We start from the raw sequence: 26,887 nt of genomic DNA, 5'->3' as shown, positions 1-26,887 counted from the left end.
TTATTCTTCTTCTTACTCTAGGTAATCCAGACAGTCCAGTAGATTAGATTTATGACTGCAGTAACAGAAACTTGTAAAAGTCTTGTCTTATTAGTCAGAAGTGCATGGATCTTAACCTCACATTTAACTGTAGTATATGTCCCACGGTGGTGGGCAATGTAGTGAATTGTGCAGTGCGTCTTGCAAGCAGAACTCCTGGTTAGTCTAAATTACTTTAAATTCTGACACTGACAGAAATTCGGACACAATCCAGCCACTCTGTTGCCCAAAAGCTACTGAAACTCTGTCATATTCTAGCATGATAGTGAATTTCTAGACTTTGTGCGTGCCACTAGTTTCTTATCACAAAATTAATTTAAGCCTCAGTTGAACTCTTCACTTTACTATTCAGTAAGGTGATGTCAGACTCCTTAACAAAAAAAAACAAAACAAAATTAGAACTCCTTAAAGGACTCCAAATGTATAATTTAGATGACTATAACTTTTGGATTTGAATGGAGTAGTAGTGCTAAAACTCAAAGGAAAAGGTATTGTACAATACATTCAAATATTCAGAATTGGCTCTACGTCATCCCACCTAAAGGGTTAATAGTCCTAGCATACCTCTAAATAATGTTCTAACCATAAAGGTTAAGAACAAATTTCTTGTGTCTGGCGGTCCAATCAGACTATTCAATGAGCTGTTAACAGTATGACTAGTATGCATCTTTGGAGTGTTCCATTAACCATAAACATGATAACTTTGCAGGCCTTGTGATTTCCCATTTTTGTTAGACTCACATTGCCATTTCAGTTTCTCCAACATGTAGCCTACCAAGAAAGGCTGGGAAACAGCTTGTGCCACCTATGTAAACACAGAAGGGACATACCTTTAGAGCCAAGATGTGAAATCCATAATTACATATGAATTAACAGCATCATCAGTTGTGGTTTTGTATTATCACTATTCCATTTAAACTTTATGTTTTGGCTCCTCCTATTATTTCCACAAAGAGGTCATTGAAATACGCAAAGATGTTTTTACATTTTTTATGTATCTCTATTTGTGTAATTTTGTAAGGCCTTTTTTTCCTTTCCCCCTCAACAGGCACTCAGAAAGTGGCTTCTCATTGTTGGCAGCATAGGAACAGCACTATGTTTTTTTATGCTGGGGCCTGTCCCCATATTTCACATTGAGAGGTATAGTATAGCAGGGGTGTCAAATGAATGTGGTGGGTCGAATGTTAAAATCACCATAAAGCCCGAATGCACAACATGAAAGTGTGTGTGTATATATATATATATATGTTTATATATAATTTGTCTGTGTGGCTTGTCTCCATCTATTTTACCACTTTATCTGTGACTTTGATTCTGGTTTTATTCTGATTTTATCTTTTTTTGTCATGTTACCATTCTCTTTCTGATTTTCTTCATCTTATATTCCTTTCTCAATTAGCCTCTTTCCATTTTATGTCTTTCTGTCTGTATTTTTTCTATATTATCTTGTGTTCTCAGTCGACGCTTTATCATTGATCCTTCAGTCCTTTTGTCTTTGTCTGGCCATTTTCTGTCTCCCATTGAGTCTGTCTAGATAGTTTTCTGTTAGTCTGTCTTCTCCAACTTTCCTGTTTTTACTTCATATTTCACCCTCCAATTATACCTCTCAACACTGCCTGACTTTATCTTTCTGTAAGTCCCTTTACTCCTCTGTCCCCCACATTATGCCGTCTCTTGGTGTTTTTGTTTTTTTGTGTGGGTTGTGTTTTGTTTTGTTTTGTTTTTTATACCTGCAGTCTAAATATGGAGGAAGAGGAGCATGTATGACTCTGTCAGCAGGCCATATTTATTTATACCCATGTAGTATACTGAACACATAGATTTCCCCTTTGTTAAACTTATGACACTAAAATCACTTTTACATAATGACTTTATGTACTTGGAGAAACTCCAGTGAGGTTCTACTTTGCAAGATATCAGTTGTGTAATGCACCAACTATAATATCTATGGAAAACTCCAGGTCACTGCTTTTAATCTCAGAATTGAATTTTATACAAACATTACAAACATTTAGTCTGTACACATATACAGTATATGTATTCTAGCAATTTAAACCATCTATGATTTTGCAGTAAACTCTGGCTGTTTATCTTCATACTGGTTCTGGATGGCTTTTGTATTGGACTGTCTGGATTACCTGTCTATCCAGAAATGCTTTCCTGTGCATAGTAAGTATAACTCCAAAAATATATATATTGTTTGTAAACTAGGTTAAGCTAAAAGGGTACAAAAGTGAAAAATAAGGGATAGAGAAGGACACATAGTGAGGATGAGATTGTTACATAAAGTATGACGACTCTTAGTGATACCACCTAGAACAGCAATCCGTGATTATTTCCGAAACGTTTGGCATGTTTCAAAGCTATATGAAATATAACAGAGTTCCATGTATATTACCCCAGGAGAGCACTTTTTTGTTTTGTTTTTTGTTGGTTTGTTAAGATTTTTTATTTTTTTTTGCAAGAAGTGTTTGTAATTTCATAAAGTATCCAACGATTTAATTGCTGCTAAATCTCGCGGCCATTACTCTATCCTAATTCTCCTTGATCTTTCTGCTGCCTTTGACACTGTTGATCATGAACATCTTTGCATTCTCCGTAATTTTGGTCTACGGGATACTTCTATCTCCTGGTGCTCCTCCTACCTCTCCCAGCGCTTTTTCAATGTTTCTTTCTCTGACTCTGCCTCTTCCCCCCCCAAACCACTCTCTGTCGGTGTCCCCCAAGGTTTTGTCCTTGATCCTCTACTGTTCTCTATCTACACTGCCTCCCTTGGTAAACTCATCAGCTCCTGTGGCTTCCATTATCATTTCTATGCGGATGACATGCAAATCTACCTGTCCTCTCCTGATCTCTCTCCGCCTATCTTGACTCGTGTCTCTGTCTGCCTCTCTTCGATTTCCAAATGGATGGCTGCTCAGACCTTCTGGTCTTTCCTCCCTCAAGTGTTACTACGCCTGTGTATGTCTCCCTCCAAGTCAATGGCGCTACCATCACCTCTACCTCGCAGGCTTGCTGCCTGGGTGTTCTTTTTTACTCCAGCCTCTCATTCACCCCTCATGTCCAATCAAACGTCAAATCCTGTCGCTTCCATCTCAAAAACATAGCGCGTATCCGCCACTATTTAACCCCGGATGCGGCTAAGGTGCTGGTCGATGCTCTTGTTCTCTCTCGCCTGGACTACTGCAATACGCTTCTCAGTGGTCTTATGTGTTTCCAGATTGCACCGCTGCAATCTGTAATGAATGCAGCGGCGAGGCTCATTTTGCTGTCCGCCCGCACCTCTTACGCCTCCCCGCTCTGTCAGTCCCTGCATTGGCTTCCAGTTAGATATAGGGCTCAATTTAAAATTCTTGTGCTTGCTTAATAGTTCCTACATAATGCTGCTCCAACCTACCTATCCTCCCTAATACACAAGTATGTCCCGTCGAGGCCCCTGCGCTCTGCCAAAGACATACGTATATCCTCTGTTCGTACTCTCACATCTAACGCTCGCCTCCAAGACTTTTCCAGGGCTGCACACCTTCTGTGGAACTCCCTTCCCTTCTCCATAAAAATTTCACCCAGTCTCCACTCATTCAAAAAGTCATTGATAACTCACTTCTTCAAGAAAGCATATCAATTAAACGGTTAGCAGGTTTTCATCCCGCACCCTCCATGACTCCTCTCTTGCAACTGTCAAAAACCTACTAAGCCCTCCATTAATACTTTTCTAACAACCTACTTCGTACCCCTACTTTTACCCTTTGTATCACTATACCCCATTCCCTCTAGAATGTAAGCTCATGGAGCAGGGCCCTCCACCACTCTGTTCCTGTACGTCCAGTTGTCTGGTGACAATTACATGTCTGTTAGTCCACCCATTCTACAGCACTACGGAATCTGATGGCACTATATAAATAATAGAATAATAATAATAAAAACAGAGAAAGGGAAAATAAACAAAAGGGGAGGAGGTTTTGGGTACAGAAAGAGAAAGGGTGGGGTGTAGGGGACATACTTTCGAGATACAGTCAGAGAATGAACTGTATCTCGAAAGTCAGAATTTGACCTTTCTCAGCGAATCTTGCTTTATGTCCGTCTGATCCGGGGCAACATTTTTGTAGGGGACTATTGGGATATGGTTCCCATGGCATCTGGGGTGGTCATGGTCCTGTCTCTGTAGTCTAAGCATGGCTTCCAAGTTCCCATAGTCTTTGCAGATTTAGTCACCGATTCTGCAGACATCTTTTCATATATCAAATAGTGATGGATTTTGTTTAGGAGTTGGGGAAGTGTGGGATAGGTGGTTTGTTTCCATAAGCAGGCAATGAGGTTGCGGGCAACAGGTATAATCATTGCTGCCATTTGTTTTGCAGCCAGTGTAATCATGGGGTGGAATGAGAGAAACAGGCAAGTTTCAATAGTGACTGGTATTTCTATTGTGTAAATCTTGAAAGAGAGCTTAGACCACAGTGGTACCCGGCATCTCCACCAGATGTGGGTCATATTGCCTTCCTCTGTGCCACATTTCCAGCATGCATTTGGTACCCTTGGGTATATTTTGTGAAGACGGCAGGGTGTAAGATATCACCGATAAATCAACTTTTTTTATGAGCCTCGATGTGTGAGTAGCACAGGGGCGTACCTAGAGCATTTGGCCCCCGGGGCCGATCCTATTTTTGGCACCTTTCTCCCCCCCAACTTTAAAATGTAAAAAACAACCACAATTTTTTAAAATGTATTTAGCACTAAGCTGTGTTTATGTTTTTGTATTGGGTATGTGTATGTAGGGGGTGTGTTTGTATGTGGTGTTGGCGTTTGAATGCAGGCATGCATTTGTATGTAGTGTTGGCGAGATTTTGATATGTGCACATATACACACTGACACACATGCAGATACACAGACACACATGCAGACACAGTGGCGACTCTAGGAACAATATATAGGGGGGAAGCACATACGATACCACAGTCAAAACGGGGGGGGGGGCACTAAACATTTCACTAGGTGATGTGGTAATGTGCTGCCATTGGCTGCCTAATGCCAGCATGCAGTGCACGTGGCATCAGTCAACAAATTTGATTAGAATTCTCATTAGCCACCCAGATTTCTTGTTGTGGGCTGGCTGACACCTCTTAACTTCGATCTTTGTTTATCAGATAACTCCCCTATTTGCTATCCTTATGTGAGATTGCCATATTTAAGGACACCAAAAAGGGAGCTATCTGCTAAACCACACACTAATTTGGTATCTTTAAATATGGAAATCTCACATAAGGGCACTAATTAGGGAATTATCTACTAAACAGCACTTTTCTTAATTTCAGTTGTTTAGTAGATACCTCCCTCATTTATTATCCTTATGTGGCATTGAAATATTTAAGGACACCAAATAAGTGCACTATCTACCAAACACATACAGATTTATACACCATTATACACATATACTGTCAAATACAGCCACATGCACACAGTCCCAGACACATAGTCACTCGCACACAGTCAAACACACAGATGCAGGCAGACAGTCACACACACACACACACACACACACACACACACACACACAGTTACAGGCAGCATCACACAGTCCCAGGTAGACCATCACAAGCAGACATTTACACACATAGTCCCAGACAGTCACATGCAGACAGACACATACAGTCACAGGCAGACAGGGAAGTTTCAAAAGGGACTGTATGGTTTCCGTGGAAGGTACTTTTATAGCTGGGTCATCTTGTACATTATATAGGGATCCATTGGCGTGTGTCATTGCTGTCAGATTTTGTATCAGTTATGCAGGACCGGTGCAAGGATTTTTGGCTGCACAGGCTAAAATAGATTTTGCCGCCCACCCCTGCTTCCCCACACACACTGGTTCACTGGGTACTGATAGGAATGCAACACCTCCCCTGCTGCTGGAAATGCCTACAAGAAAGCTCTGGTTAGTGCCACTGACCTATGCCCAGCCACGCATCAGCTTGCTCATTGGCTAACCGCGCTTAGCTGAAGCTCTTAACCAATGAGCGAGGTCCTACATGGCTGGGCTTAGCTCAATAACAGGTTCTGGTGGCAGCCTCCTAAAAATTAACCCCCTCCCTAAGCAATATTAATAATCACATCGGCCTGCGGTTTACTCCATGCCTCCCAAAAAGTCCTTATTTCTTTGCTATACCCTCCCAAACTAAAATTCCATATTTCTCCTCAATTCACATCATGACATAGCTTCCCATACCAATTATGTCAATTAACCCCTTCCAGGTTCCCTGTGTGCACCCTTTAAAAATATTTCCCACCTACTTCTGCTCTACACACTTACAGTGTAACAGTAACACAATACTGACTCACAAATAAGGGCACACAGTCATACACACACTGCTCTCAGTCACACAGGAACATAAATTCACAGAGATATACATAACAATTACATTCAGTTACAGTCAAAAACACAATCAGAAATATTCTCATACACACACACATTTACAGTGATACTTACACACTCACAGACATACGCCTACAGTCACACTCATAGATACACAAAATCACTCTGACACAGACTTACAATTATGCATGCAGGACATGCACACTCATAGTCAGACATTTATACTCTGACACACACAGACAGCACACTCACTTTCACAGACCCAGATACCCACTCTCCGTCACAGACCCAGATACCCACTCTCCGTCACAGACCCAGATACCCACTCTCCGTCACAGACCCAGATACCCACTCTCCGTCACAGACCCAGATACCCACTCTCCGTCACAGACCCAGATACCCACTCTCCGTCACAGACCCAGATACCCACTCTCCGTCACAGACCCAGATACCCACTCTCCGTCACAGACCCAGATACCCACTCTCCGTCACAGACCCAGATACCCACTCACTTCCAAACACCAAGATTCCCACTCACTTCCACAGACCCAGATACTCATTCACAGTCACTCGTGGAGACACAGCATAGGTGATCCACCATCCGACCTTGTAGCTCCTCATGCACACTGATCTCCTGTTGCTGAGAGCTACTAATTCCTTTCTGCATGATACCATTCCTCACTGTAACTGGTAGTATGTGTGGTGTGGCTACCTGTAGGAGCTAGAGCCAGCCTTCAGAGTGGAAGCTTGTTTCCCACTCCCTTGCGGTCTGATGACATGCGTCATGTTATGGGAGGGCTGATTTAGAGCAAGGGGGCAGAGCTTTGCAGACAGCAGCCAATTAAACCTCTGCAGCCTCCCATAGTGGGCCTCCGTAGCAGCAGCTCTGCTCTTCAAAACAGCGGCAGTGTGTGAGCTGTGAGGGGTGGCTGCTGTAGGCTTAAAGGACCACTATAGGCACCCAGACCACTTCAGCTTAATTAAGTGGTCTGGGTGCCTGGTCCAGCTAGGTTTAACCTTTTTTTCTATAAACATAGCAGTCTAAGGACTGCTTTGTGGGCTAGCCACATATTTTCGATGGTGGAATCAGGGGTGAGATTGGTGTCAAAATAGGAAGTTAATGCCTTAGCTTACTAGTTTGGATGCCTAAAAGAGAGAGACCCAGATTACTGACGATCCTGGCCCACGACTAAATTGACGTTTGGGTTATGGGATTAGACACGTAGATTGCTGTTAATGGTCGGACCGACATCCCTGGCCACACCTATGCGTGACATGGGTAAAATCAGACCCAGTTTCGACTCCTTACTATGGACCTCGAAAGGTTGCACCCACCTATGGCACTTATTTGAAAACGCAAAGTTGCTATCCTATACAGTTATCTAGAATAAATATAGCTTACCTTCTAGAACACTTTTCCAGTACCTACAGTTAAAGTCGTATATCCAGAAGAAATGTTTCATCCCGACCTCAGGTAACCTCCTCTCCCAATTTGAGAAACTATGTATGTCTAAGACCCCCCTGTCACAAACGTACCCTACTTCAAGAGTGTGCGTGACGTAGTTGTGGTGGTGAAAGGGTTAAAACTCTCTATTTGTCTGCACTAGACCAGAAATAATGACAAAATCCCCTTTAACACCAACCACACCTACACATAATAATATAACTATTACTATTTTAACGCTGCCACCACCAATACAATTTATAAATGGGGTGCCTTGGTCCCCCAGGTAAATCAATAATAACCCACCAAATACAATTTAGCACAATATCTATGTAATTGCAAAATACTAATTAGTCTCTTCAGATAACGTGATACCTAACCAGACAAAGGCAGAACTTAGTAAAGACATATTTATAATAAGCAAACAACATAGTCACAGTGCATACAAAAAAATAGATAAAAAACCAAATTATTTACACCAACAGACAACAGAAGTTCTAAACTATTACTCACTTAGGTTTTCAAAGTAAAACTTCGGCCCAGGGGGTCTCCGTCAAGGAAGATGGTGACTTACTCAAAATTAGATTTTGGCCCCAAGCTAGTACCAGGTATACTTCAGTTTCTTTAGAGATATACCCTGTGGATTACCACGCCTCACCCAGAGGTGGAGTTAAGGCGTATCTATAGAGACACTAAGGGACCACCCCCTTGTGTCTAGACCCCAATTAATCCAAACAGAAACATTTTGCTCTATGTTCTCTTATGTATCTGCCACAGAAATAATACTTGCATCTATGAATTTATTTTTCCATTATATAGATATGTCGCATTCCGTACTTGCAACCCAATATGGCGGACATCACAATTCCTTCCCTGGTCAAGTTACGCAACACATGTTTGTTTTGATTTGAAGATTGTGCTGGTCGCATTTCAAATATAGCAAAAATTAGGCTTTATTATTCTGTAAGTAATTTTTTTTTTGGATTTGGTACTGGAACCAGGCTTGTGGCCATTAACATATCACAGAGATTGACTCATCAATTACAAAGTACAGCCAAATGGCTGAGGCAGCTAGACATTTAGGATTTTAAAAGTGTAGAATCTCACACCTTGCCGAGCCTTGATTAATACACATCCATATGGTAAAATCCTTTTCACATTGCTATGCCATTCACACTACCCCTTCTGTCATCTGACCTATGTGGGGGTCCCAGTTTCAAAATGTTACCCCTTTTGACCTCCATACTATCAAATTAACTCCTTTTGACATTGACAATACCATCTCTGCCAGGCCGGCATGTCCTTAATGCACTACACAAATTACATTAAAGGACAATATTCCATAGTGCAATAATAAATTGGGCACCCTTGCCGTGACACCCCCCTAAAAATGTACTGTCAAGTGCATACCAACACCTAATAGCTGCCAAATCTGAGGGAGACACAGGGTTCGTTGAGGCCTAGCGTAGAGAATTGAAGACTACATTTAGTAGGCAACAATAGACACAGGCTTTTGCGGCACACAAAGGCAACTCAGCATGTGCCTCACATCTTGAGACCATGTGGAAAATTCAGTATCGCTGGTACTTTAGTACCAGAAAAACTAGCCCATATATATCTGAACTCAAGTAACACGTGTTGGAGGTGCCATAACGCAGTTGGAACTGTGTTACACACTTGGTGTACTTGTCCGCTAATACAACCCTATTGGGTGGGCCGGATACTCTCAGAGCTGTTAAAATCCCCCTTTCAACTAAAACCAGAACACTGCCCCCTGTTTATTACCACCAAAGAAGGTCAAAACTAGACTTGAAATGAATATTCCACGTTCTTATAGCTGCTAACACCCTTATAGCCCAACCACCAGACTACATGGCTCTTATGTCACAAATCTCAAAGAACTGGGAGTACGAGGCTATGGCTGATAAGAGCATTAGAGCAAATCCACTTACACAGAGCGCAAAATTGATGTGGGATGCTTATGTAAGGTTAAGTCCCCATTGAGGTAATTAAATGAAAAAAAAAACGAAAAAAATAAAATTAAAAAAAAAAACATAGATCCGCTGAGGCCACATGAGGTGTTGACTTCACACCCCTGTAGCCAGGCAGAGTGAGTCATGTTATTAGAGTAATTCTTACATACCTGCGAAAGAGGGTGTCAAAATGTAGTGCTTCCACGCGCCACGCTTTAGATATCTGCACCAATACAGGCTGACTGTATTTTTGGTATGCGAGAGGAATGTGTAAAGAAACAATCTATTCTGGTGTACGTGTTGTGGAACGTCTAGTCTGCCGCGGTGGGGCGGAATATTTGCCACACATCTAAAAAGTCATGGGATAGAATCCTATCACATAGAGAAAACCGCTATAGCATCCTGTTTCTTAGAGGTGGCGGGAGCTACTGTTTCGGAAAAAAATGTGTCTAGAGAACAGTCATGTAACAAATTGGTGTCTCCACCTATAATCACGTCACCAAATTTGTGTGTCCGTGTGAGTGTAAAAACTTTCTCCAGGAACATCTTTTGACCATCATGTGTAACCCATACATTAACCCATTAAGGACCAAACTTCTGGAATAAAAGGGAATCATGACATGTCACACATGTCATGTGTCCTTGAGGGGTTAAACACAGTAAAAGGCTCATTATTCACATAACATTGCAATATTAAAAACCTTCCCTGTTTATTACTAATTATATTTTAAACAACGTAAATTAAGCATCTTTGCTAACCAAGGTGGAGTCTCCCCGTTTCTTAGTTTTATAGCAGGCATGATATCCACTGGGAAAATGTTTAGAGTTAAATTTAGGGTGGTGACCTTTCATAAAATGCGTTTCCTGGTAGAAGGCAATCGTAACTTTAGCTTTTTTGGCTTCTAATAGCCTTCATTTGTGTAGGGAATTTGACCCTTTAACGTTGAGGGAGAAGATTGTTATAACCAAATACAACCTAGTTTGCTATACTGAAATATAGTCTGTCGCTGAACATTTGGTGACCTGCTGGGGCAGCCTAGATAAGCAGTGCGGGTTAGTGTGGCATTCGCCACTTTTATTACTGATCGAGGAATCTCATACGTTATAACAGAATTTTGAGAAGTTGGATGTGCCCCTGGGCCTGGGAAGTAAAAACTATTATGTCTGGACCATAAGCACATAGCAAAGACGACTGACTGATTTAGACGGTTGTTAGGGAAACAGACACAATACAGGTCAGGCTGCTGCTTATGTCTAGTAAGCAGTATTAAGAGAGTGCCAACATGACTTTTGACGTACCAATGGTTGATGACAAGTAGCATTATACAGAAAAAAAAGGAAAAAGATAGCAAACATAAGAATTAAACAGAACTATGTACAAAGGGATAGCCAGGTGTATGTCACCTGGTAGGTGAATTTAATTTTGCAGCTTCATAGAGCCTATTGGGGGGGGCGCGAGTATAGTAGAGTGCACACATATGAATCGTTGCATGGTGCTGTCGAATTGGATTGCGTGCCTTTTTAAAGGGGCAACACTTGTTACAGCGAGTCTTAGATATCCAATTACAAGTTGTTCCCTTGTATACCTGTATCACTATATAGAATTGAGTGACATTAACATATAGGGAATTCAGTGCTAGGCAGTCAAGTGCCAGGTAACACAAATTATCAGACAATAAACTCTATTATAAATGCTCACATATCCAGTACAGAAGAGTTGGTGTTGATAGAGTGTTCTGCCAACCCTGGAAATCTGTAGAGAAAACAGGTAGAGACAGCTAATTTAGTGCCATGTACCATTGACCACTTGTGGCAGATCTTTGTTTGAGACTTCTGTCCTTGTCGGGTAAGGGACGGGTTTTGGTAGCATAATGGGTATGTTCCATTCCCTGAGCATTTTTGCGCCTTCTACCGGGGTAGTAGCTTGTTTCTCCACTCCATTGCGCCATATAAAAGGGCGGATAGAAAAGCCACACTTATATAGCACCTCAGCCTCCCTCAGTGCTCTGGTTACTGGCATGAATTATTTGCGTTTCATCAGGGTAGCAGATAAGAGGTCTACAAAGAGCTTTTTCCCTGCAAATTGTGTCTGGAATACCTCAGAATTGCGTGCAGCTTGCATTATGGTCTCTTTCACTGAGTAGTAGATAGAGAGAGAGAAATTTTGGTTGCGGTAGGCAGTATATGCGGTCTTGGCGCACATCTTGGTCATAGAGGTCTGGGACGAAGGCCTTAAACAAGGCCCTAGCATAATCCTGTAGTTCAGAAGGCTTTATCTCCTCCGGGTTATCCCTTAAACGGATATTATTGCGCTGATCTCGGTCTTCGTGGTCGGGACTTTTTATGTGAGAGCCTCCAGTTTTATTTCAATTTGCTCGTATGCTGCTGCAAGTGTATTATGGGCCTCTATTATTTCTTTGGCCTTGTCTTCAAGTTGGGCTGTTAACTCTCCAATCGCTTGTATATCGGTTTTGACATCCTTGCCTAGCTTAGCAAATTCCGCCTGCATGGATGTTTGCAGCTCATTAAGCATCCTTTGGATGCAGGATTCTGAAGCTGGATGTACTGTAGAGATAGAAGTCTGGTCACTCCCTATCGAAGCAGGACGAAGGGAGGTTTGGTTGCCAGGTGCCATCTTGGATTCACCGCGGCGGCGTGGTCAGAGCTGTAATTTGCAGATTAGTCTGCTTTAGCTTTGCTTTTTTGCTCGACTTTTGAGCCATGGTGGTCAGGATCAGCAGCGATGTCGGTTTTTGTAGGTTGTGGCAAGAAACTATCGTCTGATCGCTAATATTGAAGGATTCCTCCCAGGAGCTAACGGCTCACACGACCATTTAAGTGAGCTGTTAGGCCAGGCCCCCCGGTTTGTTAGGTTTTTTTTTATTCTGGAAAAAGAGTTTGAATATGTATGCTGTGTTTTGAAGATTCCAAATAGCAATCTGCTTTTCTTGTATTGTGTTGGTCCCACCAATTATTACCTCACATTGCTTTGAGTTGATAGTGTGTGTCATGGAGGGGATCTTCTCAGATTTCCACAAACAGTCCATTTGTAAGGTGGTAGCTGTCATAACAATTGAGAGGACAGCCTTGTGGAGAAAAGTGAAGGCAGAAGGATACTGTTTGATGGTTACATTAAATGTGTATGTTTAAAGTGATCTTGGACAGTATATGGATCCGTTGGCACAAAGGTTTTAGTTTAGGCATGTTCAGCAGATATGGAGAAAATGTCTTTGCCTTTTGTGCATATCCAACAGTCTGGGGTAAAGCTAATCTATGGGTGTGCGGTGCCCTCGTAATACACTTCTTTATATAGTTCAATATGATGTGCGCTGTACATTAGAGTGCCTTTGCCATCCTGTATCATTTGTTTTTGTTTTCTGAGAGTGAAAGATTAAATTATTTTTCTCATTTATGTATATCAGGACTGTCTTTAATATTAATTGGGCCTTGGGCAAGATTCTGCTGATAGGCACTCCCCAGTGGCAAAGCTAGAGACAGAGAAGACTGTCCCTGAGATTGCCACCCCAATCTTGACTCCAATACAAAATATTTTCCATCACAGATTTTTCATTGAATAAGTTCCAATACAATTGTCAGTTTCACCAATAAAGTGCTAGTGTAGAATTATTGGTGAAATTGACAATTGTATTGACACTTATTTAAGAGGGGATCTGTGATGCATGGAGAGAGGGAGAAAGGGGGGGAGTTGATCTGTGCAAGGGGTTCTGTAAGGAGGCTGGTAGGGAGGGTGTCTGGGTGCATGGAGAGAGTCTGTGCAGGGGAGGGAGGGGGACTGTGAGGGTGCAGGGGAGAGAGGTAGACTGTAAGGGTGCAGGGGAGGGGGGAATCTGTGCAGTGAGAGAGGGGGTCTGTAAAGGGGGTCTGTGAGGATGCTGGGAGGGAGGGTGTCTGGATGCATGGAGAGAGGGGTTCTGTGCATGGGAGAGAGGGGTTCTGTGCATGGGAGAGAGGGGTTCTGTGCATGGGAGAGAGGTGTTCTGTGCAGTGGAGGGAGGGATTCTGTGCAGTGGAGGGAGGGATTCTGTGCAGGGGAGGGAGGGGTTCTGTGCTGGGGAGGGAGGGGTTCTGTGCTGGAGAGGGACTGGGCAGGGGATGAGGGGATCTGTGCAGGGAGGGGGACTGTGGAGGGAGAAAAGAGAGACTGTGCAGGGAGAAAGGGGGACTGTGAAGGAGGAGAGGGGATCAGTGCAGGGGATCTGAGTATGCTGGGAGAAAGGGTGTCTGTGGGTGGATGAAGAGAGGTAGTCTGTGCAGGGGAGGGAGGGGGACTGTGAGAGTGCACGAAGAGAGGGAGGGGGCCTGTAAAAGGATGGAGGGGGTCTGTTAAGGAGGAGAGGGGATTTCTAAAAGGGGAGCAGACTTGCTGCCAGGTCTCACTCAGAAGGGAGGAATTCTTTTTCTGGCTGAATCTTGCTGCCCCACTGTCCCCCTTCCCCTCTTGGCTACACCACTGGCACTCCCACCAAGACTTTGGAATCCACATTGTCCTTATGGGCTAGTAGTGCTTAAATAGAGGCTGTAGTTGGGAGGGAAGGGCTTTACTGGAGAATATGATATTTGTAGTGGGAGGAGGGACTGTGATCGGGAGAAGAAAGGGGTTGTATTTGAGGAGGGAGATGAGCTGCAGTGGAGGGGTTAGGGGAAAGTAGTTTTAAAAATAGATAATTATTCCACCCTCCCTGTGGCTTACCTTAAGCCACAGAGGGGGGAATCCTTATTCCTGGTAATCCAGTGGTAGTGGAAGATACACTCTCTAATTAATGCTTCCCTGATAGTCCAATGTAAAGGCTCTCGCGAGCTCCGGTGTTCGAAGCCTTGCAACCACAGGCAACACTCTAAACACTGGAGCTCACAAAAGCCATGGGGGTGCTGCACAATTTCTAGCTATAAAGATACGTTGGCTGGCACGCACAAAGGGGCCCAAAACCCAATAGTACAACAGGGCCCTTCGCAAGCCCCTTCCCTGATCATCCTGCCGCAGAGTGCAAGGCTCAGCTGCTACAGGTCCCAGGACACTTGCCCATTTTGCCTTTGGTTTAAGACAGTCCTAATGCATATATGGAAGCTTGCTGAGTGGAGGAGCATTGACATTTTTAAATCAACAAAAAGAGGTTGTAGAATAAGTGAGTTATGTAGTTTAGAACGTTTTGTCAATATAGCGTGTTCTTCCCTGGTTTATCATATTTCCTGCAAATTGCAAATATACGGAAACAACAAGCAAGGTTGGTGTGCTGCACAAAAGCATGTAAAATCTCCAATTAAATAAATTTTATACATACACTGGTATTCAATCTCCTGATAAATATTGATATTACAATAATCCCAGTTAGGAATGGAAATATTTTCCAGCTTTAATCACTTTCAAAACATACAGAAAACACAAAAAAACATACAGAATAAAAATATAAAAAGAGGTTAATATTGCACTCACAAAGAATCTGCCACTAAAAGTGTCAAGAAGGTCACATAGGTCCAGTGGACCTCCAGAATTGGACTCCAAGGTGTTCTTAAAAGTAATCCTAGTCCCATTAATGAGCTTCTTGAAGAGGGAACCTCACGGGACTCCAGAAATTGCGCTACCACCAAATAGCGCAACATTTTGGCTCCATGCCAGGCAAGCACCTCAGAGACCACACCACAGGACACACTTAAACCAAGGAATAACAATCCTCTACACTTTACTCCTGACGGCTACCAGACCGACACCAATGGCCTACATGTCGAGGTGGGAAAGAGACACTGGGGTTACTCTCACCAATAGCCAGTGGGAGAAGATCCATGAATTGGCTCACCAGGGGACGGTTGACACTAAAATACAAAAGCTCAGCTATAAACTCATAACCTACTGGTAGAGAACCCTGGTCCGATTGCACAGAATGTTTCCAGACCACTCGGATATATGCTGGAGATGCGGATGTGCAACAGGGGACAACCTATGGTGGTCCTGCCCAGAGAGAGCCCCATTCTGGCAGAGGGTACATAGCTTGATCAAGGAAATAGTCGATACAGACATAGAGATGCAACCGCTGCCGATGCTACTCCACCTATAAAAAAATAACCCTAACGAGACATCCCTTAAAGAGACACTGTAGGCACCCAGACCACTTCTGCCCATTGGAGTGGTCTGGGTGCCAACTCCCACTACCCTTAACCCTGCAAGTGTAATTATTGCAGTTTTTTTTTATAAACTGCAATAATTACCTTGCAGGGTTAAGTCCTCCCCTAGTGGCTGTCTAATAGACAGTCACTAGAGGACACTTCCTGCTCTATAGCACAGGTTTTCTGTGCTAGAGCGTCGCTGGACGTCCTCACGCTGTGTGAGGACCTCCAGCGTTGCTCAAATCCCCATAGGAAAGCATTGAAAGCATTTTCAATGCTTTCCTATGGAGAGCTCTAATGCGCGTGGCATTGCTGCGCATGCGCATTAGGTCTCCTCAGCCGGCGGGATCAGTCTCTCCCACCGGCTGACATAAGGAAGAGGAGGAGCGGCGGCGAGCAGAAACCACCGCCGAGGGACATCGGCGGGGGTCTCAGGTAAGTGACTGAAGGGGTTTTCACCCCTTCAGCAACCGGGGATGGGGGGTGGGAGGGAGAGGGGACTGGAGTGTCCCTTTAAACGCTGCAAAAGTGAATACCTGCAAAATGGAGTAAACTAGCCTTACCAACGGTCAAATAATGGATGGATCGCGTGGAGACAATACACAGCATGGAAAGTCTCATGGCTGACGTACGGGGAACCCCCGAACGATGCACTCTACTCTGAACTCCCTGGCTCGCTTATATCTCTTGCAGGGAAGGCAAATCTCAGCCGCAACATCGGGTGCCCACCCCGCCATTGATAGGAGACCTGCCTAGAATAATAAGCCTATCTGACTGAACCACCCATTGGGGTGAATCACGGCCACAGACCTCTGATCGGATCTCCCCATGTGACCAAAAGAATCCGCACAGGAATAGAACAGCTCACAGCATGGAGCCGCGCACTGCCTACGTGGGGAAGTGGGGAGGGCGCCGCTGGGACGCCATCCGAGGCAGCGAAGATACCTATATATTCTCCCTCCCCCTCCTCTTATATCCCCCACTCTCTCTCACTCCTATCCCTCCTTTTCTCATCTGCTCGCCATCTATATATATGTACACCATTAATAGCAGACACCGCATGGGACGGTAAAACAGACTGGACCGCAATGGACAGAACCCGGCATAAGATCATACACCAATTGCCGCACGACCGCTAACCACAGTACATCTCATCATCCTGTGTTGCCCCACCAGGAGGAAATGCTGATTAGACACAGGGCAGGTAGAACTTCCACAGGCCCTGGAAGGGGCCACTTAGACCATTTGTGGTTTAATCTCTCACAAATATCCTCTATTAAACATGAGGCTGCATAGACAAAAGGGGGATATTGCAGCCCAGATCACATGAGAGTACCGGTCAGCAGTCACATGCAAATAGCCAGTATGGTGTAGCGCAGTAGGTGAACAAAGATGTAAATGTATACCTTTTATTCGTTTTTGGGAGAGACAATGCTTGGTATTTTAACAGTTTTATGTCTAAAATAAAATGCACTTTTTAAATACATTGAAATTAGCGCCGGTATACTACATTCCTTTTCTAGCAGTCCTACGCAACCTAGTATATTGTATTTGTATTTATGGTATGCCAGTCTTGATCTGTTATTAAGAAAACATATAAAATAAAGCTTGTCAAAAATTTTTAACAATAAGTAAATCCTCCTTCCACCTCACTAAGGTTCCGGATTCCTGACAGTGTAGGAAAGGATATCACCGTTTCAGAATGGGAGGATGTCCCAATTGGAGTAGTTGAAAATCAGAGGATGCTCAAAGTTGTCCAACTGGTTTCATCCTCAGGACTTTTCTCAAGGAAGAGTTTGTGTACAATGTCTGCCATTGGGGTTTATAAACCCAACCAATCAGTGTTTAATCTGCTCCATATGTGTTCGTTTTCCAATCAGGTGAGTCTGAAATGGAGACTATTATTCCCACAAAAAAGATGGTCGCCAGAATTATGTACGGCGACTGGGAAAGAGGCTGTTTGGTCCAGGCACTCTGAATAATCTCCCAGTGTCCGGCCTGACATTTCGTCTCCCAGGCAGTCCATCAGGTAAGGAGAATTCAACCAACGGATCACCGATGTCTGTCTCGGTGATCCTAGTAAATCCTCCAAAAACATGGCTGCAGAAGTACCTTAGTGACTATTCCTTACTAGATTAGATCATGTAAGTTATGACTCCTGTGGAATTTAATTGATCTGACCACATAAAATAATACTTCATAAAAACTTAGATATATGGACAATCAGCCACTGGGAAGGTATAATATATTAAATCAACACATAAAAAATAGATATAAAAATAGAAAAATATATAGTAATAATAGCTGATTTATCCAAACATAAGTGATAAACCATAAAAGATGCCACATTACAAAGAGATACCACAAATAAGGGCATTCAAAAAAATTTGCTGAATTAGTAATATGAATACTTATTAAAAACCACATAATCGATTCTCAAAATTTCTCATAAAAATTATATAATCTTAAAAAATACAATAATTGTTAAGCATGTCATAACCAAAAAAGAAACAGAAGAAAAAGAGGGAAAAAAGGGGGGAAGGGAAGAGAGAATATTAATAAAATGACATAAAAGCCATAATGTCAAGATCAACATTCAAGCCCATGTTCCCCAAAATTTTCAATTTATATATTCATTGAGTCTCACGTTGGCATACCTTCTTAACTAGGTCCCCCTTTCTTGTATCATGCTTAACTACATCTATTCCCAAACATAAAAAACCTTTTCGGGTCAACTATTGCAATGTCTTGGTACACTATGTTTAGTGTCCTTGTTTGCTATAGCCCGCTGATGTTCCAAAATGCATTCTCTCAATGTCCTAATAGTATGTCCCATATATTCTGCCCCACAGGGGCATTGTGATAAATAGCTTATATTTTTCCTGGAACAGTTAATAAAATGTTTGATTTCATAGGTTTTCTTAGTAATGGTGCAAATAACATTTTTTGTTATTACAATGACCACATTTAAAAAAAAAAACATTGGGTTTGGGAAAATAACAAGTTCTGTTTATCGATTGGGGGTAAGAGTGTTAAATAAGATTTAAAATACCTTGCTTTGTTGTAAATCACCTTATGTTTTGAAGCTAACACTTGTTTTAAGACCTCATACTGCAATAATACTGGCCAACATTTGAGTGCTTTTTCTATCCACTTGGATTTACAATGAAATTGTGTATTGAAGGATAGGCTAAAATCACATGTACAACCTCTGATAGATCTGTTTGCCCTCATCTCGGGTTTATGCCTATATTCACGTACAAGATTTCGGGTATCGTTTAACAGGCACTTAGGGTAATTTCTGTCAATAAATCTTTTTTTCTAAAAATCCTGTCTGGGTTTCAAAATCCTCATCCCTAATACAATTTTAGCTAATGTGCGAGAATTGTCCTCTTGGTATATTAGTTAATCATTGGCTATGATGGCAACTTTTATAATCAGTATAACTTTTTTTATCTGTAGATTCAAAAAAGGTATTATAGCAAATGCAATTTTCTTCAATAAAAAAAGGATATATCTAAAAAAATTATATTGTTTTTTTTAAATGTCTGGGGTAAATTTAAGACCTTGATCATTTGTGTTTTATGTAAGTTAAATTCAATAATTCAGAATGTGGACTGTCCCAAATGATAATTACATAATCCATAAATCTCTTCCATAGCACCAGGTTTGATGTCCAGCCATGCTCTACCCAAATCTGGGGGTCTTCCCACACCTCCATAAACAGATTGGCATAGCTGGGTGCAAACCTGGTGCCCATAGCGCTACCACAGATCTGAAGATAAAACTTTTTTCAATTCTAAAATAATTATTAGTCAATATAATTTAAATGAAATTTTTTTGTCTCTCGTCCATATTCTCATCCTGATCTAACACCTTTCTAATGGCCATCAAGCCCTTTTTATGGTCAATAACCGTATATAAGGATGACAGTTGATAGTAGACCAAATGTAGCTGTCTTTCCATTGAATATCTTTTATAATATTCAAAATATGTCCTGTATCTTTAATGTAAGATCTGGTCTTGGGCACATAATTTTGTAGAAAATAATCAACATATTGGGATAAATTGGCGGTCAGGCTGCCGATACACTCACAATGGGTCTACCTGGCGGTTTAACCAAGGATTTGTTAACCTTAAGTAAATAATAAAAAATGGGCAATCGGGTTAACAAAAAGTTGAACAAATCTTTACTTAAAATCTTCTGTTCCTTACCCTCATTCAATAAATTCAAAAGTTTTCCAGTATACTATTTAGTGAGATCTTCAGGTAGTGTGCAGTACGTGGTGTTGTCTCCAAGGAGCCTCAGGGCCTCCGCTACATAGTCATTACGACTTAATATAACTGACGCACCTCCCTTATCAGGCTCCTTGAAGACAACATCACACCTATCACATAATTTCTTAAAGACGATCTGCTCCCTATTGTTCAGATTGTTTTCAAAACTTTTCTTAGATTCAATGGTTTCGAACTCTTTGAGAAGCATATTACTGAAAACTTGTAAATATTCACTCTATTCTGAGTGGGATTTCGGGGGTTTTTCTTTTTGTTTTTTTGTTTCTTTGTGTTTTCAAATTGCAAATATAAGCTGAGTGAAAGTAGGTAAGGAGATATCCTAAATTCTCTTTGGAGAAAGGAAAGGAAAGGAGTGGTTTCAGCTTGTTGGCTAAATATAGTTGATCGGTAGTGCTGATTTAGTGTCGTTACGAAATTAATTTTAAATCCTGCATCATGGTTGTTTATGGGATGGACATCTCAGACATGTGGTGTTTAAAGGGACACTCTTGATTTTAAAAAATCACTGTTCAGTAGATATATACCCCAATATGAACCTGCATGCATTTAATTATGCAATGTTTCATTGGGCGGTACAGCAAGGGAAAAAAAGTATTATATCCCCTGCTGATTTTGAAGAAATGATCAGTATAATTTCAATGGTAGGTGTATTTTTACAGTGAGAGACTCTCTTAAAGAGAGTGCTCCTAATCTCAGCTTGTTACCTGTATAAAATACACCTGTTCACAGAAGCAATCAATCAGATTCCAAACTCTCCACCATGGCCAAGACCAAAGAGCTGTCCAAGGATGTCAGGGACAAGATTGGAGACCTACACAAGGCTGGAATGGGCTACAAGACCATCACCAAGCAGCTTGGTGAGAAAGTGACAACAGTTGGTGTGATTATTCGAAAATGGAAGAAACACAAAATAACTGTCAGTCTCCTGTGGTCTGGTGCTCCATGCAAGAGCTCACCTTGTGGAGTTTAAATGATCATGAGAACAGTGAGGAATCAGCCCAGAACTACATGGGAGGATCTTGTTAATGATCTCAAGGCAGGTGGGACCATAGTCACCAACAAAAAATTGGTAACGCACTATGCCGTGAAGGACTGAAATCCTGCAGAGCTCGCAAGGACCCCTGCTCAAGAAAGCATGTGTACAGGCTCGTCTGAAGTTTGCCAGTGAACATCTGAATGATTCAGAGGAGAACTGGGTGAAAGTGTTGTGGTCAGATGAGACCAAAATCTAGCTCTTTGGCATCCACTCAACTCGCCGTGTTTGGAGGAGGAGGTATGCTGCCTATGACTCAAAGAACACAATCCCCACCGTCAGACATGGAGGTGAAACATTATGCTTTGGGGGTGTTTTTCTGCTAAGGGGACAGGGCAACTGCACCGCATCAAAGGGACGATGCACGGGGACATGTACCATCAAATCTTGGGTGAGAACCTCCTTCCCTCAGCCAGGGCATTGAAAATGGGTCGTGGATGGGTATTCCAGCATGACCGTCACTCAAAACACACAGCCAAGCATCAAAGGAGTGGCTCAAGAAGAAGCACATTAAGGTCCTGGAGTGGCCTAGCCAGTCTCCAGACCTTAATTCCATAGAAAATCTGTGGAGGGAGCTGAAGGTTCGAGAAGCTAAGCATCAGCTTTGAAACCTTAATGACTTGGAGAGGATCTGCAAAGAGGAGTGGGACAAAATCCCTCCTGAGATGTGTGCAAACCTGGTGGCCAAATACAAGAAACTCTGACCTCTGTGATTGCCTACAAGGGTTTGGCCACCAAGTACTAAGTCCAAATGGGTCAAATACCATTTTCACTCATTGACCTGCAAATCAATTTATTTATTTAATTTAACTTTTTTGGACATTTTTCTGGATTTTTTTTTTTTTCTCATTTCAGTCTCACACTATTAAAATACACCTACCATTAAATTTATAGGCTGATCATTTCTTTGTCAGTGGGCAAACATTCAAAATCAGCAGGGGACCAAATATTTTATTCCCTCAATGTATATCTAAAACCATTTGTGAAATCTGCAGTTCTCTTGTCTGCTGCCTTTGCAAGCCCTTCCCTTCTAACACTGTCTAGACTTTGTGTGGCTGTCCAATCACAGACTTCCCAATGCAGCTCAATGAGAAGTCTTTGCAAGGCAGGTGCTCTGGGCAATTGCTGCCAGTGCAGGAAGTAACTGGACTGGTTGTTTGACAGGTGTTACCAGGCTAATTTATAAATGAATTTGGAAGTTTATCTTGATATGGTGTGCAGAGAAATTGACTCCCTGACAGTTGATAAATCCCAGCTATATATTGGGAAGAATCTTACTTGACAGGAGAGGATGGCCACTAAACAGCTCCAAACAAATACTGACCTGATTATCAAATCTTCTGATAAAGGGGGAAATGTGGTAGTTATGGATAGGGCACATAACATCAGCATAGCTGAATGCCTATTGCTAGATGAGGCCACCTATCGTATTCTTAAAGACCAAACCACCCAATTTATGGGTGAATTATGAACCTTGCTTACCAAGGCATTTGATTCAGATCTCATTTCTAAAGATGAATTTGATTTTATGAGCATCAAGGAACCGGTCCTGTCCACTTTTTACTGCTTACCCAAGATACATAAGTCCCTGACGGAGCCAACAGGCAGGCAGATTGTATCTGGATGTTGGAACTATTAGGACTGACCCGAATCTTAAACCATACGTAATTTTATCATCAATGTCCCCACTTATCAGCCAAGCGTTTATATATGCAACTTTAATATACCCATTTAATTACGATCACACAGAAATAATTTTTCCTTTTTTTTTTACTATAGCACGATTTAAGACACGGTGCCGACTTGTGTAACGTATTGATGATACAATGTAACTTTCCCTCTGTTTTGGTGTTGCCTAATGAATATAGTAAGAAAACAACCGTTACTATGGATGTTTCATTTCTTCTTTTCCATTTACAATCACGAGCGTATGTGGATGGCACCTTTTATGGGTCAATCCATGTTGATACTGTAGTATTAATCCACCATGCATTTGCCAGTTATGCTTGCCTTATAAATACAATGCGACACAAAGGTCATACTCCCCATTTCTATTACTTATATAAACATTCTTGTTTAGGACATTTGATAATAAAAAGCTCTAGGTGTCAGATAACTTGGATGTTTTTATTTCGTGTATCAGATGCCAAGAATGCAGTTCAGTCAATACCATGTCACTCTGTCATGAATTGTAATTCCCCAAAGTTGATCAAGTGGTTTAATTATACTTAGCTCAATTCTATCAGAGACAGCTCACTAGTAATAACCTTTACTAGTTTGATATCCTTTTGGCTTTTTGCTTTGGCTGTTTGTACCTGTCTTGGCATCACCAAGAATATAGTCTATTAAGGCAACTGCCTACTATGGGTGTTAACTTACAGCGATCTAATCTGGGCGTTACTGAATGACTGGATAGCCCACCCCTGCATTACTGAACATGCCTACTCTGTACTCATCATGGATACCGCCAACGTGAGGCCAGACCCATGACGTTGTACAGAGACGCTTCCCGCATATTAACATATAGCCATGCTAGTCCCACGAGGTGATAGCCTATTGGTGTTCTTTCCAATTCCACTAAACACACACCTCTTTGGGAGGTCTTGCTACACTTTGAATTAAGAGTATTGGATGAGACATTATTATACACAGCCCCTGACCGGCTGATTTCGATCTAGTTAATGGGTTATAGGGTATTTAAACATACTCTCTGATGAGACAGATCACTTTGCCCCTGACGATGGCATTGTAGTACGCTGAAACGCGTGTCGGGCTCTTTTTATTTTCATTATGCACGTTTTCACTTGTTAGGTAGCACTTCACTGTGTTTTTGAGTTACCGTATATACTCGAGTATAAGCCGACCCAAATATAAGCCGAGGCCCCTAATTTTACCCCAAAAAACTGGGAAAACGTATTGACTCGAGTATAAGACTAGGGTGGGAAATGCAGCAGCTACTGGTAAATTTCTAAATAAAATTAGATCCTCAAAAAATTATATTAATTGAATATTTATTTACAGTGTGTGCGTATGAATGCAGTGTGCGGATGAGTTCAGTGTGCGGATGAGTGCAGTGCGTGTATAAGTGCAGTGCGTGCAGTGTGTGTGTGTGTATGAGTGCAGTGTGTGTGCGTATATATTAATTGAATATTTATTTTCAGTGTGTGTATATAATGAGTGTAGTGCGTGTATGAGTGTAGTGCGTGTATGAGTGTAGTGTGTGTATGAGTGTAGTGTGAGTGCAGTGTGTGTATGAGTGCAGTGTGTGTGTGTGTGTATGAGTGCAGTGTGTGTGTGTGTGTGTGTATGAGTGCAGTGTGTGTGTGTATGAGTGCAGTGTGTGTGCGTATATATTAATTGAATATTTATTTCCAGTGTGTGTATATAATGAATGCAGTGTGTGTGTATGAGTGCAGTGTGTATGAGTGCAGTGTGTGTGCGTATATATTAATTGAATATTTATTTCCAGTGTGTGTATATAATGAGTGCAGTGTGTATGAGTGCAGTGTGTATGAGTGCAGTGTGTATGAGTGCAGTGTGTGTGTATGAGTGCAGTGTGTGTATGAGTGCAGTGTGTGTGTATGAGTGCAGTGTGTGTGTGAGTGCAGTGTGTGTATGAGTGCAGTGTGTGTGAATGTAGTGTGTGTGAGCGCAGTGTGTGTGAGCGCAGTGTGTGTGAGCGCAGTGTGTGTATATGAATGAAGTGTGAGTGTGTGATGCAGTGTGTGTTTGTGTATGTGTTGGTGGGGGTGGGCATTTGATATATTATTTATTATTATTATTTGTTTTTATATTATTATTTTTATTATTATTATTATTTATTATTTAATTATTATAAAAAAAATTTTTTTAATTATCTTTTTTTTTTCGTCCCCCCTCCCTGCTTGCTAGCTGGCCAGGGAGGGGGGCTCCTTCCCTGGTGGTCCAGTGTCATTGGTAGTTCAGTGGGGGAGAGGGGTGCTGGCAGAGCTGTACTTACCTTTCCTGCAGCTCCTGTCAGCTCTCTCCTCCTCCGCGCGGTCTGTGCAGCTCCCTCTGTCAGCTCCCAGTGTAAGGCGGCTCTCGCGAGATTTACATTGGGAGCTGACCGAGGTGCTGAACGGACGGCGCAGAGGAGGAGAGAGCTGACAGGAGCTGCAAGAAAGGTAAGTACAGCTCTGCCAGCACCCCTCTCCCCCCAGTCTGTATTATGGCAATGCAAATTGCCATAATACAGACAATTGACTAGAGTATAAGACGAGTTGGGGTTTTTCAGCACAAAAAATGTGCTGAAAAACTCGGCTTATACTCGAGTATATACGGTATCTCTATAGGGTCCTTGGTTTAGGTAGGCACCAGCCTAGTGCGGAGCCGAGGTATTAGGGACAGATATATATTCTTTATGGGTTATGGTGGGCACCTATTATTGACTTTTTTTTTGTGTGTGTGGCATTTTTGCTATTTTTTACTATATTTGCCCTGGGGGCTTCTCTGCTTCTCCTATACACTGCTTTCAATCTCCAATCGGTAGATATCCACCTGGATGAGCTGTTTGAACATTTTTCTCTGAGTGAGATGCAGACCATACCCTTGTGTTCCCTATCCACCCCTTATTAGTTTCTGTTTGTCAGTAGGATATCCTACTTCAGTGGAACTCTTTATGCACTCCTTACCTGTCCTATAGGGTTATACCACTTACCAGGCATACAGACACTTCCCCCCCCTATTTAGGACCCTCTGTTAGATATAGTAGCTCTATTCTTAGTTTTAATAAAGGTTTTTTTATTTTGGTTTTGCTACTAATCAACTTTAGGTTGTACTATTTCCCATACGCCCTCTCCGTTGTAGTGGATGTCTGGGATACTGTCCCCTTATTTTCCTATTTCTAGATGCTAGGGTTATCCCCTGAAATACTAGTACAACCAGGGGATCTTTCTTTAACTAGGGGATAGGGTTAGGTATTTACCCGAGCCTATGTCGTTTTGGCTGGTGGAGTATTATTTGACCTATCCCAGTGTTAATAATCTTCAAGCTGTTGCTAATTTATAAATGAGCCAATTTCTATTGAAATCTGCACATTTTGTTAAATGAAAGTAAAGAGAAAACACTATTTGGACCCCTTGCTGGAATGCTTTATGTGTGGAGTATCCCTCGTAGGGCTAAGCCCCAAGTGTGCAGTGTTATTTTAGTTGTGGGTAATAATTTTGTCATTTTTTTTTGGAAAAGGGATAGTGTCAATCACAGGAGAATTCTGTAATAATGTGAAACCATAATTTGTTCCAATGATAGCCCTTCTGTTACTTGGCTATAATAGTTTCCCTGTGGCAATCCCTAAACGTGAAGATTCCGAGCAAGTATAGTTTAGGGTCAATCTTGCGCATGGTTAAGAAAAGGCTAAGCTTCTTTTGATTCCAAATAGAAGGAAATTAAGCTTTTTGTGCATTTTTAAAGAATTGCAGTTACGAATATTAGCAGTGTGTGTGCATTGTGTACAACCCTCTTGAAAATTGCAGAACGGCAATGCTTATATTGCAGGCTCAATGTACCTCTAGTTTCTTTCACACTGACAGACTAGGTGGATGTAAACTTCAACATTTAATTGCAGAAAATAAAGTTATTCACTAATATGTGAATAACA

General features: G+C 42.0%; 1 protein-coding gene across 2 annotated transcripts in view; it reads left to right on the top strand.

Moving 5' to 3' along the window:
- Nucleotides 1-26,887, top strand: part of SLC18B1 (solute carrier family 18 member B1) — a 118,354-nt gene that overhangs the window by 80,675 nt on the left and 10,792 nt on the right. Inside the window, exons 9-10 of one of the 2 annotated variants that reach the window (XM_063441185.1) lie at nt 1,088-1,179; nt 2,113-2,208. In XM_063441185.1, the coding sequence (XP_063297255.1) occupies nt 1,088-1,179; nt 2,113-2,208 (188 nt within the window). The remainder of the gene's footprint in view (nt 1-1,087; nt 1,180-2,112; nt 2,209-26,887) is intronic. The other variant, XM_063441186.1, reaches the window with a different exon arrangement.

This window comes from Pelobates fuscus, chromosome 2 (genome assembly GCF_036172605.1).
Source record: "Pelobates fuscus isolate aPelFus1 chromosome 2, aPelFus1.pri, whole genome shotgun sequence".
NCBI classification, from domain to species: Eukaryota; Metazoa; Chordata; class Amphibia; order Anura; family Pelobatidae; genus Pelobates; species Pelobates fuscus.
The sequence above is the reverse complement of the archived record's forward strand: the minus strand, read 5'-3'. Positions and strand labels throughout refer to the sequence as shown.